This window comes from Ranitomeya imitator, chromosome 6, assembly GCF_032444005.1.
Source record: "Ranitomeya imitator isolate aRanImi1 chromosome 6, aRanImi1.pri, whole genome shotgun sequence".
Classification (NCBI taxonomy): domain Eukaryota; kingdom Metazoa; phylum Chordata; class Amphibia; order Anura; family Dendrobatidae; genus Ranitomeya; species Ranitomeya imitator.
The window spans coordinates 326,869,959-326,889,414 of record NC_091287.1 but is presented as its reverse complement, the minus strand read 5'-3'; the positions used below and the strand labels follow the sequence as shown (position 1 = coordinate 326,889,414).

The 19,456-nt window shown below is 42.1% G+C and overlaps 1 protein-coding gene across 2 annotated transcripts in view; it reads right to left on the bottom strand.

Moving 5' to 3' along the window:
• Window positions 1–19,456, bottom strand: part of KDM1B (lysine demethylase 1B) — a 114,254-nt gene that overhangs the window by 15,707 nt on the left and 79,091 nt on the right. For both annotated transcript variants that reach the window (XM_069730845.1, XM_069730846.1), the window contains 3 exons: window positions 9,884–10,011; window positions 8,144–8,275; window positions 6,596–6,670 (listed from right to left, as the gene is read on the bottom strand). In XM_069730845.1, coding sequence (XP_069586946.1) covers window positions 6,596–6,670; window positions 8,144–8,275; window positions 9,884–10,011 — 335 coding nt within the window. The remainder of the gene's footprint in view (window positions 1–6,595; window positions 6,671–8,143; window positions 8,276–9,883; window positions 10,012–19,456) is intronic.

Genomic DNA, 19,456 nt, shown 5'->3' with positions numbered 1-19,456 from the left:
CAATATTTTCAGGGGACTACATTATATTATGGCGGGCTACATCATACTATGTGAGGGGGCTACAGTATACTCTATGTGGGGGCTGCATTATATTCTGTGATGGCTGCATTATACTATATGAGGGGGGCTGCATTATACCCTATGAGGGTGCTACATTATATTCTATGGTGGGGACTGCGTTATACCTGAGAAGGTTGCATTATATTTTGTGGGGTGCTGCATTATATTCTATGAGAGGGGACTGCGTTATATTTTATCAGGGGGCTAAATTATATTCTGTGAGGGGGCTAAATTATATTCTGTGAGGGGGCTACCCCAACCCTTGCTACATAATTAAGACGTGAACTACCTTATATTATACCCGGATATTAGCGCTTTTTACCGCACAATTGGTGGTCTTGTATCTATTTCTATGTAGCTACATAGTGGGCCCCAAGAATGATTTTCTCTGGTGGGCCCAAGGTAATCCAGTCCGACGCTGCATGTAGCAGTCTGGAAACAGGACCTTTATTGTAGTCCTTATTGACTTCATCTTGAAGTGACAATTCTGCATTTGATTTTGAAATTTTATTTGTATAGACCAAGTGCTCTACAAATGGCATGGCAACTGTATTCTGCTGGTCGAAATAAAAACATTAATGACAAATTCATATATTTTTTTCCTTTGGTACAATAAGGACACTTATGCAGCACATATCCAATACCCATAGAATTTTTAATATTCTCATTGTTAAAGCAGTTTTCTTGGGTGACGTGATTTCATCTGATTAGTCTATGCATCATTTTGGAGTACGTGACTTTTGACCTTTTTTTCCCATGTTTAAAATGCAGGTTGAGTAAAAAACACCTCTGGCATAGTTACATAGTTATTAAGGTTGAAGGAAGACTATATGTCCATCTAGTTCAACCCATAGCCTAACCTAACATGCCCTAACATGTTGATCCAGAGGAAGGCAAAAAAAACCCCATGTGGCAAAGAGTAAGCTCCACATTGGGGAAAAAAATTCCTTCCCGACTCCACATACGGCAATCAGACTAGTTCCCTGGATCAACGCCCTATCAAGGAATCTAGTGTATATACCCTGTAACATTATACTTTTCCAGAAAGGTATCCAGTCCCCTCTTAAATTTAAGTAATGAATCACTCATTACAACATCATACGGCAGAGAGTTCCATAGTCTCACTGCTCTTACAGTAAAGAATCCGCGTCTGTTATTATGCTTAAACCTTTTTTCCTCCAACCGCAGAGGATGCCCCCTTGTCCCTGTTTCAGGTCTATGATTAAAAAGATCATCAGAAAGGTCTTTGTACTGTCCCCTCATATATTTATACATTAAAATAAGATCACCCCTTAGTCTTCGTTTTTCCAAACTAAATAGCCCCAAGTGTAATAACCTATCTTGGTATTGCAGACCCCCCAGTCCTCTAATAACCTTGGTCGCTCTTCTCTGCACCCGCTCCAGTTCAGCTATGTCTTTCTTATACACCGGAGACCAGAACTGTGCACAGTATTCTAAGTGTGGTCGAACTAGTGCCTTGTATAGAGGTAAAATTATATTCTCCTCATGAGCATCTATGCCTCTTTTAATGCATCCCATTATTTTATTTGCCTTTGTAGCAGCTGCCTGACACTGGCCCCTGAATATGAGTTTGTCATCCACCCATACACCCAGGTCTTTTTCATTGACGGTTTTGCCCAGAGTTTTAGAATTAAGCACATAATTATACATCTTATTACTTCTACCCAAGTGCATGACCTTACATTTATCCCCATTAAAGCTCATTTGCCATTTATCAGCCCAAGCTTCTAGTTTACATAAATCATCCTGTAATATAAAATTGTCCTCCTCTGTATTGATTACCCTGCAGAGTTTAGTGTCATCTGCAAATATTGAAATTCTAGTCTGAATGCCCCCCACAAGGTCATTAATAAATATGTTAAAAAGAAGAGGGCCCAATACTGACCCCTGTGGTACCCCACTGCTAACCGCTACCCAGTCCGAGTGTGCTCCATTAATAACCACCCTTTGTTTCCTATCCCTGAGCCAGCTCTCAACCCACTTGCACATATTTTCCTCTATCCCCATTATTCTCATTTTATGCATCAACCTTTTGTGTGGCACCGTATCAAAAGCTTTTGAAAAGTCCATATACACTGCATCCACTGGGTTCCCTTGGTCCAATCCGGGACTTACCTCTTCATAGAAACTGATCAAATTAGTCTGACATGAACGGTCCCTAGTAAACCCGTGCTGATACTGGGTCATGAGGTTATTCCTCTTCAGATACTCCAGTATAGCGTCCCTTAGAATGCCCTCCAGGATTTTACCCACAGTAGAGGTTAAGCTTACTGGCCTATAGTTTCCGAGTTCAGTTTTTGTTCCCTTTTTGAATATTGGCACCACATTTGCTATACGCCAGTCCTGTGGCACAGACCCTGTTATTATGGAGTCTTTAAAGATTAAAAATAATGGTCTATCAATGACTGTACTTAATTCCTGCAGTACTCGAGGGTGTATCCCATCCGGGCCCGGAGATTTGTCAATTTTAGTGATTTTTAGATGTTTGTAAAGATTACGTTTGTAATCTTTTTATTGACTGTTTGCTCATCACATAGGATTATTAATGTATTCGTTTTATAGTACATGTCATTATGATGCTGCAATACCAAGTGTGCTTGGTTTACATTTTTTTAGTCCTATGACTAGAGATCTTAACCATGCGATCACTTGTTAAATAACATACTGCATTACTTCTGTACTGCAGTATACCTCTTCCGCTTCTTCTGTACTACAATGCGCTATGCCCATCAGCATAAAGGCTCATGGCAGCATGGTGACTCAGTGGTTAGCACTGTTTCTTTGCATTGCTTGAGTCCTGGGTTCAAATCCCACCAAGGACAACATCTGCAAGGAGTTTATATGTTCTTGTTTGCGTGGGTTTTCTCTGGGTTCTCAGTTTTCCTACGACACTAAAGACATACTGATAGGGAATTTGTGAGCCGCAATGGTGACAGCGATGACATTGTCTGTATTGCGCTGTGGAATATGATGATGTTATTTAAATAAGCATAATAATAATAATAATAATTTTATTTATATAGCGCCAACATATTCCGCAGCGCTTTACAAATTATAGAGGGGACTTGTACAGACAATAGACATTACAGCATAATAGAAATACAGTTCAAAACAGATACCAGGAGGAGTGAGGGCCCTGCTCGCAAGCTTACAAACTATGGGGAAAAGGGGAGACACGAGAGGTGGATGGTAACAATTGCTTTAGTTATTCGGACCAGCTATAGTGTAAGGCTCAGGTGTTCATGTAAAGCTGCATGAACCAGTTACCTGCCTAAGTATGTAGCAGTACAGACACAGAGGGCTAATACTGCATAAAGTGTATGAGAACATGATGCGAGGAACCTTTTTTTTTTTTTTTTTTTTTTTATTTTATTATAAATAGGCCACACAGGGATCGTTAGGTTAATGCATTGAGGCGGTAGGCCAGTCTGAACAAATGAGTTTTTAGGGCACGCTTAAAACTGTGGGGATTGGGGATTAATCGTATTAACCTAGGTAGTGCATTCCAAAGAATCGGCGCAGCACGTGTAAAGTCTTGGAGACGGGAGTGGGAGGTTTTGATTATTGAGGATGCTAACCTGAGGTCATTAGCGGAGCGGAGGGCACGGGTAGGGTGGTAGACTGATACCAGGGAGGAGATGTAGGGTGGTGCTGAGCCATGGAGTGCTTTGTGGATGAGGGTAGTAGTTTTGTACTGGATTCTGGAGTGGATGGGTAGCCAGTGTAATGACTGGCACAGGGTAGAGGCATCGGTGTAACGGTTGGTGAGGAATATGATCCTGGCTGCAGCATTCAGGACAGATTGGAGCGGGGAGAGTTTTGCAAGAGGGAGACCGATTAGTAGAGAGTTACAATAGTCCAGACGAGAATGAATAAGTGAAACAGTCAGAGTTTTTGCAGAGTCGAAAGTAAGAAAAGGGCGAATTCTAGAAATGTTTTTGAGATGCAGGTAAGAAGAGCGAGCCAGTGATCGGATGTAGGGGGTGAATGAAAGGTCAGAATCAAGGATGACCCCAAGGCAGCGGGCATGTTGCTTTGGAGTAATGGTGGAACCGCACACGGAGATGGCAATGTCAGGCAAAGGTAGGTTAGTAGAGGGAGAGAACACGAGGAGTTCAGTTTTTGACAGGTTTAGTTTCAGATAGAGGGAGGACATGATGTTAGAGACAGCGGTAAGACAATCACTGGTGTTTTCTAAAAAGGTCGGTGTGATATCGGGAGTAGAAGTGTATAATTGGGTGTCGTCAGCATAGAGATGGTACTGGAAACCAAATCTACTGATTGTTTGTCCAATAGGGGCAGTATACAACGAGAAGAGTAGGGGGCCTAGGACTGATCCTTGAGGAACCCCAACAGTAAGGGGAAGGTGAGAGGAGGAGGAACCAGCAAAACATACAGTGAAGGATCGGTCAGAGAGATAGGAGGAGAACCAGGAGAGAACGGTGTCCTTGAGGCCGATGGAGCGGAGCATAGTGAGGAGGAGCTGATGATCCACAGTGTCGAATGCTGCAGAGAGATCCAAGAGAATTAGCATGGAGTAGTGACCATTAGATTTAGCTGTTAGTAGGTCATTAGGGACTTTAATGAGCATAATAAATAATGCTGATGAACATACAGTCTAAATCGGACGTGTGTGGTCCGATTTTTGATCGGATAGTACACGGACAGCACACTGACCCATGTTACCCAATAGGGCTGCTTTTTTCTTATACATAGGCTCTCTGACTGAGCACTCCACCCCTCGGGCATTTTTTTAATTACAGCATGATCATACCTTCCCATATAATTGTAGGCTTCAGCCCAAGAGAGGATTCACATTAGGTAGGTTCCCAGCAACGAGAATCGCCTTATCGTGGCTATCGGGTACACATGAATTAGCCAATTTATGTACTAAGTATTCTCAATGATTCCGATTTTCTAGAGCAGTAATGCAAATCATATTTCATATATGTCGTGTTTGCATGCTATAGTGCTACAGAGTGCTACTTTATTTGTGGTTCGTTTTTCTCTTGGCCCGGCTGTCTGTGAGGAAAAAAACCTTCTCCATATACTACTTTCTTTCTTATAAAAGGATGAGACTAACATATTCAAGTGTATGGTTGAGTAAAAAACAAAAACAACTGGATCCCACACAGAACATCCGTTTTGCATCCAATCCAATTTTTATGGATACTTTTCTATTGTGAACATGGGAGATTATTTGATAATGTAAATGTTTTAATGTAGATATATGAAAACAGATCACACACTAATATCACATGAACGTAAGAAACGGACAGGCAGATGGCACATGGATGAAATTCGATGAAAAGCGTCCAAATTTCATCCAGGAAACACGTAGCACACCCCAATTTGGTACAATTACAGTACTCTCAACAAACTGTATAGCTTCCATTAAAGGTATGGCAGATGCTCCAATGGAGTTAAGAATATAGGATACATAAAAAACATAATTCTAAATGCCATGACCCCATCATCAGTTTTCCTGCAGCAATAGGTTGTATTCCTTGGAATGGAATAGGAGGAATTGTTGTCCAGATGTTAATATTTATATAGGCTCTCTGCTCCTGTTTTTTTTTTAGAAATGAAGACTGCTATAAATGGTTCCCACTTTTAAGGCTATGTGCACACGTAGGAAAAGAGGTGCAGAATTTTCTGCACAAAATCCGCATCTCCTGGCAGAATCCGCAGCCGCGGATTTGCCGTGGTTTTTATGCGGATTTTGCGCATTTTTTATGCGGAATTGATGCCGATTTTGTGCGGATTTTCTGCGGTTTTTTAACATGGAGGGCTGCAGAAACACTGCAGATACGCACAAAAGAAGTGACATGCACTTCTTTGAAATCCGCAGCAATTCCGCACTGATATTTCCGCATCTTCTGCACAGCTTTTTTTTTTTTTATCCCATTGATTAACAATGTACTGTACATCACAGTGCGGGTCTGCAGCGTTTCTGCGCGTTTCTGCGTGGATCAGCAGCAAATCCGCATCGTGTGCACATAGCCCTATTGATACTATTTGAAGAGAAGTGGATCTGATTGTCATGATAAAGGAAGCAATTTCAATGTACATATTAGGAAAATGCTAAGACAATTCCTTAATATAGCGAGTTCAAAAAAAGAAAGCACTGATCAGTTGCCCTGACATCACCTATGTAGTAAATACTTCTGTGGCCATAAAAATGTGGCATATTTTTCCTTAAAACTCTGCAAGGTGTCATTCCAATCTGGGATTTCCCAATATAAGTGTATGGTAAATTGACAACAGAACAATGCTATGGAAAGTAAGTGTGAGTCCCTACAGATTCTTGCACTGCCAGCACTGAATTAACAATGTAAGGACACCCCCTCCCCCAACCAGCAAAACCCAGTTGTCAATTCATTAATATATTTCTAGAAGGAATAAGAGCATAAACAGAACAACGCATTGTTCCAAGAAAAGATGTCCCAGACCTGTAATTATATAGGGATCTTCTTTAGACCACCAATGAGAAATGCTTGGAAGCAAAATATACCTTTTGTGCAGTGTATAATTTTCCATCTGCCGTTGTTAAAGAGATTTCTTGTCCTCTGTAATTGATGCTTTTTACCTGTATCAGAGAAAGCATAAGCACGATATTCAGCAGATTATCAGCAAGTATATGTCCAAATCTATGGAATCATCAGCTCACAGACCAATTTTTGTTTTACTTAAATCGAACCAGTCACCAGGTTTAGCCGCTCTAAGATACGGCCACCGCCTTTCATGGCTTATCTACAGCATTCTATAATGCCGTATATAAGCTCCCGATCCGATCTGAAAGATAAGAAAAATAAAAGTTTTATTATACTCACCTGCGGGGCGGTCCGGTCCAATGAGTGTCACAGGTCCGGGTCAGGCGCCTCCCATCTTCTTATGATCGCCGCCCTCCTGCTTGCTTCATGGTTCCCAGCATCGCGCTCCTGCGCAGGCTTACATATCTGCCATGTTGAGGGCACAGCAAAGTACTGCAGTGCGCAGGCGCCGGAAAAGGTAAGATAGGCCCTGTGTCTGCGCACTGAAGTACTTTGCTCTGCCCTCAACAACGCAGATAAGTACGCCTATGCAGGAGCGCGATGCCGAGAGCCATGAAGCATGCAAGAAGACAGCATCGCAAGAAGACAGCATCGCAAGAAGATGGGACATGCCGGACCAAGACCAGCGACACCCATCGGACCGCCCCGCAGGCGAATATAATAAAACACTTATTTTTCTTATATTTCAGGTCAGATCAAAGGCTTATCTACTACAGCATTATAGAATGCTGTATATAAGCATTGAAAGGTGGTGGCTGTATCTTATAGCGGCTAAACCTGGTGACCGGTTCGATTTATTATCCCCAATTTTATAATTGGCACGTTGAGTTTGAATATATCAACATTGGATTCTTTGTAGAAGCAACACTTGACCTTCCTAGCCATTTCCCTGTAAAGATGATGTTCACAAGCAGCTTTCAGAAATACATAGTGTTGAGATAAAAATATTCTAGCTGACCTCATTCAGCATTCAGTCGAGTCCTCCGTGGTAAACGGAACAATCTTTACTTCTACACCAGGCATTCTGGATCCTCTTGAACTTACTAGACTCAGTAACGTCATGACCTTGTGGTGCAATGCATGTCAATTTGCTGCGTGAGGACTAGTGACTAGGCCTCACGTGATGTCGCAACATTGCAGGTCTGAGTACTTGTCCTGGATTGGCCTGCCACGGAGGACAGGAATGGTTGCAAGACCAAAGCAGACTGAATATTTTTGCTCAACTTTAGGACTAAACTATCGGTGACCTATTCATAAGAAGGATCATCAGTACAAAACCGGTGATTGTCCCATATGCAGAACCCTCACCATCAGTGGATATCTGTTCAGGCAATGGCCATGTATAAGCAATATATAAAGCAAAACAAAACAGTGTTGTGCATGGCTTATTGTCCACTGTTGGGTACAGAAATGTATCTCCTATTCACTTATTCTTTTCAGTTGTCAACCATAGGCAAGCAACATAACCGTAAACAGTTTTGCACCAAGAATCATAACTTCACACTTACAGGTGACTTGAAGTGAATATTTAGCCCTTCTGCCATTTTGTCAGTGATTGTTGAATAACCGGAAGTCAACATTGTGTGATCTCCAGCAAACTGAGCAAAGAATTCATTGTGATCCCAAGACCGAGCAGATACCTATCGACAGCAAACAAGAACAGAAAGCCATGATCATATGGGAATAGAGCCTTACTCCTCCTCCCACCCAACTTAACCCCTTTCCAACATCGGGCGTAATAGTACGCCGATGTCAGACACCTTCCCTTTGATGTGGGCTCCGACATGGAGCCCACATCTTTCCAGGCACATGTCAGCTGTTTTGAACCTGACATGTGCCTGGAAAAGCCAATCGCAATCCACCCGTGGCTATTAACCCGTTAAATGCCCCTGTCACACGCTGACAACCGCATTTAACATGCACTTCAATTGCGCTGGTAATCTGCCCATCGGTGACCCCTGTCACGTGATTGCGGGTCACCGATGGGTTGGCATGACAATCAGAGGGCTCCTAAAGACCTCTATGGTTGTCAGTGCCGGACTAATATGAGCTGTTGTCGGCGCTCATAGCAAGTGAGGTATTCTGCTACATACAGGAGATCTGATCATCACCTGTATGTAAAGAGCCAATCAGGTTATGGCAGCTTATAGTCCCCCATGGAGACTATTGAAGCATGCCGAAAGTGAAAAAATAAATGTTTTTAAAGATATTAAATAAAAATATATAAAAGTTCAAATCACCCCCGTTTCGCCCCATTCAAAATAAAATAAAATAAAACACACATATTTGGTATCGCCGCATTCAGAATCGCCCGATCTATCAATAAAAGACAGGATTAACCTGATTGCCAAAGGGCATAGTGAGAAAAAAAGTAAAAACGTCAGAATTATGTTTTTTGTTCACCGTGACATTGCATTAAAATGCAATAACGGGCGATCAGAAGATCAAATGTGCACCAAAATTGTATCATTAAAAACGTCAGGTCGGCACGCATAAAATGAGCCTTCACCCAACCCGAGATCACAAAAAATAGAGACTTTACGGAAATTGGAAAGGCACTTTTTTTTAAGCAGAGTTTGGATTTTTTTTTTCACCACTTAGATAAAAAAGAACCTAGACATGTTTGGTGTCTATGAGCTTGTAATGACCTGGAGAATCATAAAGGCAGGTCAGTTTTAGCATTTAGTGAACCTAGTAAAAAGCAAACAAAAACAAGTGTGGGATTGCATTTTTTTTTGCAATTTCACCGCACTTGGAATTTTTTTCCCGTTTTCCTGTACACCATATCTTAAAACTCAATGGTGTTGTTCAAAAATACAACTCGTCCCACAAAAAAAAAAAAGCCCTCACATGACCATATTGATGGAAAAATTAAACAGTTATGGCTCTGGGAAGAAGGGTTGCAAAAACCAAAAACGCAAAACCAAAAATACCTCCGGTCATGAAGGGGGTAAACATGTTTATACGAAAGAGAAATATCTGTACACCAAAGAGAAACCAAACGTGTATGGCCAGCCGACCGTCACGATGTATTCCTATTGGCAGACCTCGAGAGCCGGGGAAAATTGAATTAGTCACAATGCTCAATTGAACTCCAGTAAAATGTAAAATAAGAATGCATTATTACAAACATTACACTACGTAAGACAAGCTGAGATTTCTGCCATAAATACATTGAAAAATATGGCATTCGAGCTAAACACCCTTTTTATGAAGCCCAATATTTATGTCCCCCTGGGGTTACTTGCATTGTGTAGATTAGTTCCACAGGCATATTCTAAGTTGCTGAGGTGAAACTGCAAAACCTTTTCCTCTACTTCTTTAAACTGGATTCCAGATTCCTGAAGAAAGGTCTTGTAGATCTCCTTTATCTTATCTGTGAAAACAGAAAAATACAGCTATTACAAGACTAATATCAGAAGCAGTGATGGTGAAAGCAGAGCCTTACAGATACATTTTATTAATTCACCGAGAGATGTATATAAAGCAGCAAAAAAAATGGATGCAGCCAATTTAAGGTGCAAAGAGGATTATACAGGATACCACCCAAAGACTTGCTCAGAGCTCATAGTGCCCCCTCATTGGTATTCTTAGATCCCATGGCCCTAAAGGACTGATCTCTGTTCTCCATACACCTCCTTGTGTTGGTTCTTACCCAATGCCAGTAGATGAGAGATGGAGAGTAGTGATGAGCGAATATACTTGTTATTCGAGATTTCTCGAGCACGCTCGGGGGTCCTCCGAGTATTTTTTAGTGCTCGGAGATTTAGTTTTTCTAGCTGCAGCTGAATGATTTACATCTGTTAGCCAGCATAAGTACATGTGGGGATTCCCTAGCAACCAGGCAACCCCCACATGTACTTATGCTGGCTAACAGATGTAAATCATTCAGCTGCAGCTAGAAAAACTAAATCTCCGAGCACTAAAAAATACTCGGAGGACATCCGAGCGTGCTCGAGAAATCTCAAGTAACGAGTATATTCGCTCATCACTAATGGAGAGACCTTATCCCCTCATTGTCGGTGAAGTACTGGAATGTAATAGGTGTTCACAGATTGTAGCATCACCGGAAATTAACAAAAAGCAGACCCATCTTTATATTATCTATCAAACCTATCTGACTCCTGTTGGCTTCCGCAGAGCCATCGTTGCCATAATCTAAAAGCCAAATTTTGGCATTTAATACGGTCTTGCACCACAATATCCTCTTTTTGAATTCATGATTTTAGGTTGCTTTCCTCTCTATCTTAATCCCAATATTGCGTGAACCTAAGCTGATGTTATTTGAGTTGTTAGACAAAGAAAAGTGACAGCATCACACTTGAATCTTTCTCAGGAAAACCTTATCCTGGCTAGGAGAACAACTGGTTGGCTGACAATCCCCCCATTATTAGCAGATGGATGGTGTTGGTTAACACTAAAATTTCATATGAGAAAATCATCTTTCAGCATAGGGGATGCCAAGCCAAATTTCAAAAGGTCTTGGATCTTTAGGTGGAAAGACTTCTATCCCTCCTATCCCTTGACCCTCATGTATCGAAATAGTAACATTTTGTGCTTGATATGTTCCTTTTCTGTTCTATGTTTTTCCTTTTCCTCATCTCAGGCTGAAGTATTGAAACCCTGATACCAGCATTCCTCTGGCATTTTGCTCATGGTTCAGGTCTCTGATCTGCCCTGATGTCGTATCTATCAGGAGAGTCTTTTATATTTTTCTGCTCCATGTACAGTGGGGAAATTAAGTATTTCATCCACTGACAATTTTGCAAGTTTTCCCACCTACCAAGAATGGAGAGGTCTGTAATTTTTATCATATGTACACTTCTACTGTGAGAGACAGAATCTAAAAATGAAAACCAGAAAATCACATTGTATGATTTTTAAATAATTAAATTGCATTTTATTGCATGAAAAAAGTATTTGATTACCTTCCAACCAGTAATAATTCTGACTCTCACAGACCTGTTCCGTTTTTCTTTAAGAAGCCCTCCTACTCTGCACTCATTACCTGTATTAATTGCACCTGTCCACACACTCAACCAATCACATTCCAACCTCTCCACCATGGCCATGACCAAAGCACTGTCTAAGGACACCAAGGACAAAATTGAAGACCTGCACAAGGCTGGGATGGGCTACAGGACAATAGGCAACAAAAGCATATTCTAATATGGTATGGTGCCATAAAAGAAAGGAAGTGAATTAAAGTGCAATTAAAAAAAAATAGAGATTTTTGTGTACTCACCGTAAAATCCGTTTCTCCAAGCCATTCATTGGGGGACACAGACCGTGTGTGTATGCTGCTGCCACTAAGTGATACAAAGAAAGTTAGCTCCTCCCCTGCAGTAGTATACACCCTCCTGCTGGCTCTCAGCTAACCAGTTCGGTGCAAAAGCAGTAGGAGATCAATAACAACATATGAGCGTACAGCATGTCACATTATATATGAGAGTATAGTATGTCAAATTGTAAAACAAGCACAAGCTAATAACAAGGTGGGAGCTGTGTCCCCCAATGAATGGCTTGAAGAAAAGGATTTTACGGTGAGTACACAAAAATCCCTATTTCTCCTTCGCCTCATTGGGGATACAGACCGTGCGACGTTCCAAAGATGTCCCTGGGTGGGGACAAAATCAAATCAGGCCCTGTGTAACCACTACTTACAAGTGCACCACCGCGGCCTGCAGAGTCCGCCTGCCCACACTCACGTCTGTGGAAGTCTGGGAATTATAGTGCTTCAAGAATGCATGCGGACTGGATGAACACGCAAGCTTGCAGGCGTGCTTTGCCGACGCCTGGTGCCTAGAACCCAAGAAACCGCGATTCACAGGGAGATAGGCTGATATCTAACACGGAAGGACTCCTGGATGGTGTTACGAATCCACCAGGCTAACATGGCCGATGAAACAGCTAAACCTTTCCTGTAATCGTCCGGAAGCCTGCTTCTTACAGTCAGGAAGCCCAAATAAAGCATCCAACCTTCTGAAGGATGCCATCCTCGAGATGTACCTACTCAGAGCAATCACTTCGTCCAGAATATGGGGAACCCATTCTGTTTTGTGGACTGGTGCCGAAAGAGATGAGGGAAGAACGATGCCCTCATAACAGTGGCAATACAATACCACCTTGGTAACAAAGGACAGGGATGGCCTGAGGACAACCTTGCCTTGAAGGTAATAAGGGAAAAAAAAAATCTGAAAGAACAGAGCGGCTAGCTTTGAAGAGTCGCCAGGATGACTAGATCGCAGAGAAATAAGGGCAACCTTCCCTGATAGAAAAGTCTGTCCGGATCAAAAGGAGTCTACTGTAAGACTCCCAGGACCATTAACCCCTTTACCCCCAAGGGTGGTTTGCATGTTATGGACCGGGCCAATTTTTACAATTCTGACCACTTTCCCTTTATGAGGTTATAACTCTGGAACGCTTCAACGGATCCCGGTGATTTTGACATTGTTTTCTCGTGACATATTGTACTTCATGATAGTGGTAAAATTTATTTGATATTGCCTGCGTTTATTTGTGAAAAAACTGGAAATATGGCGAAAATTTTGAAAATTTCGCAATTTTCCAACTTTGAATTTTTATGCAATTAAATCACAGAGATATGTCACACAAAATTCTTAAGTAACATTTCCCACATGTCTACTTTACATCAGCACAATTTTGGAACCAAAATTTTTTTTTGTTAGGGAGTTATAAGGGTTAAAAGTTGACCAGCAATTTCTCATTTTTACAACACCATTTTATTTTAGGGACCACATCTCATTTGAAGTCATTTTGAGGGGTCTATATGATAGAAAATATCCAAGTGTGACACCATTCTAAAAACTGCACCCCTCAAGGTTCTCAAAACCACATTCAGGAAGTTTATTAACCCTTCAGGTGTTTCACAGGAATTTTTGGAATGTTTAAATAAAAATGAACATTTAACTTTTTTTCACAAAAAATTTACTTCAGCTCCAATTTGTTTTATTTTACCAAGAGTTACAGGAGAAAATGGACCCCAAACATTGTTGTACAATTTGTCCTGAGTACGCCAATACCCCATAAGTGGAGGAAAACCACTGTTTGGGCGCATGACAGATCTTGGAAGCGAAGGAGCGCGCCATTTGACTTTTTAATGCAAAATTGACAGGAATTGAGATGGGACGCCATGTTGCGTTTGGAGAGCCACTGATGTGCCTAAACATTGAAACCCCCCACAAGTGACACCATTTTGGAAAGTAGACCCCCTAAGGAACTTATCTAGATGTGTGGTGAGCACTTTAACCCACCAAGAGCTTCACAGAAGTTTATAATGCAGAGCCGTAAAAATAAAACAAAAATTTTTTCCCACAAAAATTATTTTTTAGTCCCCAGTTTTGTATTTTCCCAAGGGTAACAGGAGAAATTGGTCCCCAAAAGTTGTTGTGCAATTTGTCCTGACTGCGCTGATACCCCATATGTGGGGGGGAACCACCGTTTGGGCGCATGGGAGGGCTCGGAAGGGAAGGAGCGCCATTTGGAATACAGACTTAGATGGAATGGTCTGCAGGCATCACATTGCGTTCGCAGAGCCCCTAATGTACCTAAACAGTAGAAACCCCCCACAAGTGACCCCATATTGGAAACTAGACCCCCCAAGGAACTTATCTAGATGTGTTGTGAGAACTTTGAGCCCCCAAGTGTTTCACAGAAGTTTATAATGCAGAGCCGTAAAAATAAAACAAAAATTTTTTCCCACAAAAATTATTTTTTAGTCCCCAGTTTTGTATTTTCCCAAGGGTAACAGGAGAAATTGGACCCCAAAAGTTGTTGTGCAATTTGTCCTGACTGCGCTGATACCCCATATGTGGGGGGGAACCACCGTTTGGGCGCATGGGAGGGCTCGGAAGGGAAGGAGCGCCATTTGGAATACAGACTTAGATGGAATGGTCTGCAGGCATCACATTGCGTTCGCAGAGCCCCTAATGTACCTAAACAGTAGAAACCCCCGACAAGTGACACCATTTTGGAAACTAGACCCCCCCACAAACTTATCTGGATGTGTTGTGAGAACTTTGAGCCCCCAAGTGTTTCACTACAGTTTATAACGCAGCCGTGAAAATAAAAAATCTTTTTTTTTCCCACAAAAATTATTTTTTAGCCCCCAGTTTTGTATTTTCCCAAGGGTAACAGGAGAAATTGGACCCCAAAAGTTGTTGTCCAATTTGTCCTGAGTACGCTGATACCCCATATGTTGGGGTAAACTCCTGTTTGGACACACGGGAGAGCTCGGAAGGGAAGGAGCACTGTTTTACTTTTTCAACGCAGAATTGGCTGGAATTGAGATCGGACGCCATGTCGCGTTTGGAGAGCCCCTGATGTGCCTAAACAGTGGAAACCCCCCAATTATAACTGAAACCCTAATCCAAACACACCCCTAACCCTAATCCCAACATTAACCCTAACCACACCTCTAACCCTGACACAACCCTAACCCTAATCCCAACCCTATTCCCAAGCGTAAATGTAATCTAAACCCTAACCGTAACTTTAGCCCCAACCCTAACCCTAACTTTAGCCCCAACCCTAGCCCTAACCCTAGCCCTAACCCTAGACCTAACCCTAGCCCCAACCCTAACCCTAGCCCTAACCCTAGCCCTAACCCTAATGGGAAAATGGAAATAAATACATTTTTTTAATTTTTTTTATTTTTCCCTAACTAAGGGGGTGTTGAAGGGGGGTTTGATTTACTTTGATAGCGGGTTTTTTAGCGGATTTTTATGATTGGCAGCCGTCACACACTGAAAGACGCTTTTTATTGCAAAAAATATTTTTTGCGTTACCACATTTTGAGAGCTATAATTTTTCCATATTTGAGTCCACAGAATCATGTGAGGTCTTGTTTTTTGCGGGACGAGTTGACGTTTTTATTGGTAACATTTTCGGGCACGTGACATTTTTTGATCGCTTTTTATTCCGATTTTTGTGAGGCAGAATGACCAAAAACCAGCTATTCATGAATTTCTTTTGGGGGAGGCGTTTATACCGTTCCGTGTTTGGTAAAATTGATAAAGCAGTTTTATTCTTCGGGTCAGTACGATTACAGTGACACCTCATTTATATCATTTTTTTATGTTTTGGCGCTTTTATACGATAAAAACTATTTTATAGAAAAAATATTATTTTTGCATCGCTTTATTCTGAGGACTATAACTTTTTTATTTTTTTGCTGATGTTGCTGTATGGCGGCTCGTTTTTTGCGGGACAAGATGACGCTTTCAGTGGTACCATGGTTATTTATATCTGTCTTTTTGATCGTGTGTTATTCCACTTTTTGTTCGGCGGTATGATAATAAAGCATTGTTTTTTGTCTCTTTTTTTTTTTTTTCCTTACGGTGTTTACTGAAGGGGTTAACTAGTGGGACAGTTTTATAGGTCGGGTCGTTACGGACGCGGCGATACTAAATATGTGCGATACTAAATATGTGTACTTTTATTGTTTTTTTTTTTATTTAGATAAAGAAATGTATTTATGGGAATAATATTTTTTTTTTTTTCATTATTTTGGAATATTTTTTTTTTTTTTTTTTTTTACACATTTGGAATTTTTTTTTTTTACTTTTTTACATTGTCCCAGGTGGGGACATCACAGATCAGTGATCTGACAGTGTGCACAGAACTCTGTCAGATCACTGATCTGACATGCAGCGCTGCAGCCTTCACAGTGCCTGCTCTGAGCAGGCTTCTGTGAAGACACCTCCCTCCCTGCAGGACCCGGATCCGCGGCCATCTTGGATCCGGGCCTGGAGGGAACAGGGAGGGAGGTAAGACCCTCGCAGCAACGCGATCACATCGCGTTGCTGCGGGGGGCTCAGGGAAGCCCCGCAGGGAGGAAGCTTCCTTATACCGCCGGCACATCGCGATCATCTTTGATCGCGGTGTGCCGGGGGTTAATGTGTCGGGAGCGGTCCGTGACCGCTCCTGGCACATAGTGCCGGATGTCAGCTGCGATAAGCAGCTGACACCCGGCCGCGCTCCCCCCGTGAGCGCGGCCGATCGCCTATGACGTACTATTCCGTCCGTGGGAAGTAAAGCCCACCCCACATGGACGGAATAGTACGTCTAATGGCAGAAAGGGGTTAAGGTCCCAAAGATCTAATGGTATGCGATAGGGAAGAACCACATGTGAAAACTCCCTGCGAGGAAGTCCCTACTTGCAATTTTGTTGCAATAAGATGGAAAAATACTAGTTCCACAAACAAAAACAAAAAAACCTGACATGGTCAGTGCGGATCTCCCAGGATCACTGGGGCCCTTCCGGCTTCTGAAAGGCTCTCGGAAGTAGTGGAAGAGGGGTTATGAAAACTAGTACCATGGAAGAACCAGAGCATGCACTGAGATGGCTTTTGGATCTTGAGGCCGAACCATGAACTAGAGTACATTGGCATTCAGTCTGGACGCCATTCGACCTACATCTGGAGTGCTCCAGAGAAGGCATATCTGATGGAAGACTTCCGGGTGAAGTTCCCACTCACTTGAGGCGGGACCCCGAGTTCTACTCCTGGGATATCTAGTGCCGAGATCACCTGAATGATGGATCTCGGCCTATCAGAGAATGTGAGGTACCTCGACTATGACACCTGACCGTGGGTACCTGCTAGATGATTGACGTATGGCACAGTCGTGGCATTGTCCGATTGAATTCGAATTCCTTAAGATGTGCCAACCTGTTTTTAAAGGGACCAAAAGTAATTGGATAATTGATTCCAAGGCTATTTTATGGACAGGTATGGGCAATCCCTTTGTTATGTCATTCTCAATTAAGCAGATAAAAGAAAAACAGAAAAAACCCATTCGAGAAATTGCTACAATATTAGGAGTTGCAAAATCTACAGTTTGGTACATCCTGAGAAAGAAAGCACTGGTGAACTCATCAATGAAAAAAGACCTGGGCGCCCACGGAAGACAAAAATGGTGGATGATCGCAGAATAATCTCCATGGTGAAGAGAAACCACTTCACAACAGCCAACCAAGTGAACAACACTCTCCAGGAGGTAGGTGTATCAATATCCAAATCTACCATAAAGAGTAGACTGCGTGAAAGTAAATACAGAGGGTTCACTGCACGGTGCAAGACACTCATAAGCATCAAGAATAAAAAGGCTAGTCTGGACTTTGCTAAAAAAAAATCTAAAAAAGCCAGCACAGTACTGGAAGAACATTCTTTGGACAGATGAAACCAAGATCAACCTCTACCAGAATGATGGAAAGAGAAAAGTATGGCGAAGGTGTGGTACAGCACATGATCCAAAGCATACCACATCATCTGTAAAAGACGGCGGAGGCAGTGTGATGGCTTGGGCATGCATGGCTGCCAGTGGCACTGGGTCTGGGTCACTAGTGTTTATTGATAATGTGACACAGGACAGAAGCAGCCGAATGAATTCTGAGGTATTCAGAGCCATACTGTGTGCTCAGATCCAGACAAATGCAGCCAAACTGATTGGTTGTCGTTTCATACCACACATGGACAATGACACAAAACATAAAGCCAAAGCAACCCAGGAGTTTATTAACCCCTTCATGACCCAGCCTATTTTGACCTTAATGACCTGGCCGCTTTTTTCAATTCTGACCATATGTGGGGGAAACCACTGTTTGGGCGCACGACAGGGCTCGGAAGGGAAAGAGCGCCATTTGACTTTTTGAATGAAAAATTGGCTCCAATCTTTAGCGGACACCATGTCGCGTTTTGAGAGCCCCTGTGTGCCTAAACATTGGAGCTCCCCCACAAGTGACCCCATTTTGGAAACTAGATCCCCCAAGGAGCTTATCTAGATGCATAGTGAGCACTTTCAACCCCCAGGTGCTTCACAAATTGATCTGTAAAAATGAAAAAGAACTTTTTTTTTTTTTTCACAAAAAAATTCTTTTAGCCTCATTTTTTTCATTTTCACATGGGCAACATTATAAAATAGATCCTAAAATGTGTTGGGCAATTTCTCCTGAGTACACCGATACCTCATATGTGGTCACAAACCACTGTTTGTGCACATGGCAGGGCTCGGAAGGGAAGGAGCGCCATTTGACTTTTGAATGAAAAATTAGCTCCAATCGTTACCGGACACCATGTCGCATTTGGAGAGCCCCTGTGTGCCTAAACATTGGAGCTCCCCCACATGTGACCCCGTTTTGGAAACTAGACCTCCCATGAAACTAATCTAGATGTGCGGTTACCACTTGAAACCCCCAAGTGCTTCACAGAAGTTTATAACGCAGAGCCATGAAAATAAAAAATCATTTTTCTTTCCTCAAAAATTATTTTTTAGCCTGCAATTTTTTATTTTCATAAGAGTAACAGGAGAAATTGGACCCCAAAAGTTGTTGTCCAGTTTGTCCTGGGTACGCTGATATGTGGGGCTACCAGGTACACATAAAATTGGCCACTTTTTATGCGCTAAACGCTCTCATTTTTCATATTTCTAGTGCAGTAATGCAGTTCAATTTTCGTGTTTCATGTTTGAGCGCTGCAGTGTGCTGCCTTATTTACTTGACTGTATACGAGTTGGTGACTCTAGGTTCAGCACCTGTTCACACTTAGTCTATGTTTGGATGTGACGGTCAGTTTTTTGAAATGTATTCTTTAGCCTTCTGGCCGAGCACTCCGCCTCCTAGCCACATGTGTTTTAATCGCAAAAGGTCCATAACCCCTCCACAGAGAGAGAGAATTTTAATCTAAGAGGTTTCACAGGTACCCATTCAGATGGAGACGTTTATTCTCAGCGAGGAAAGGAAAATGTAGGACCTGGTATAAGAGAGATGCCCTAAAGTGGCTACCAGGTACACATAAAATTGG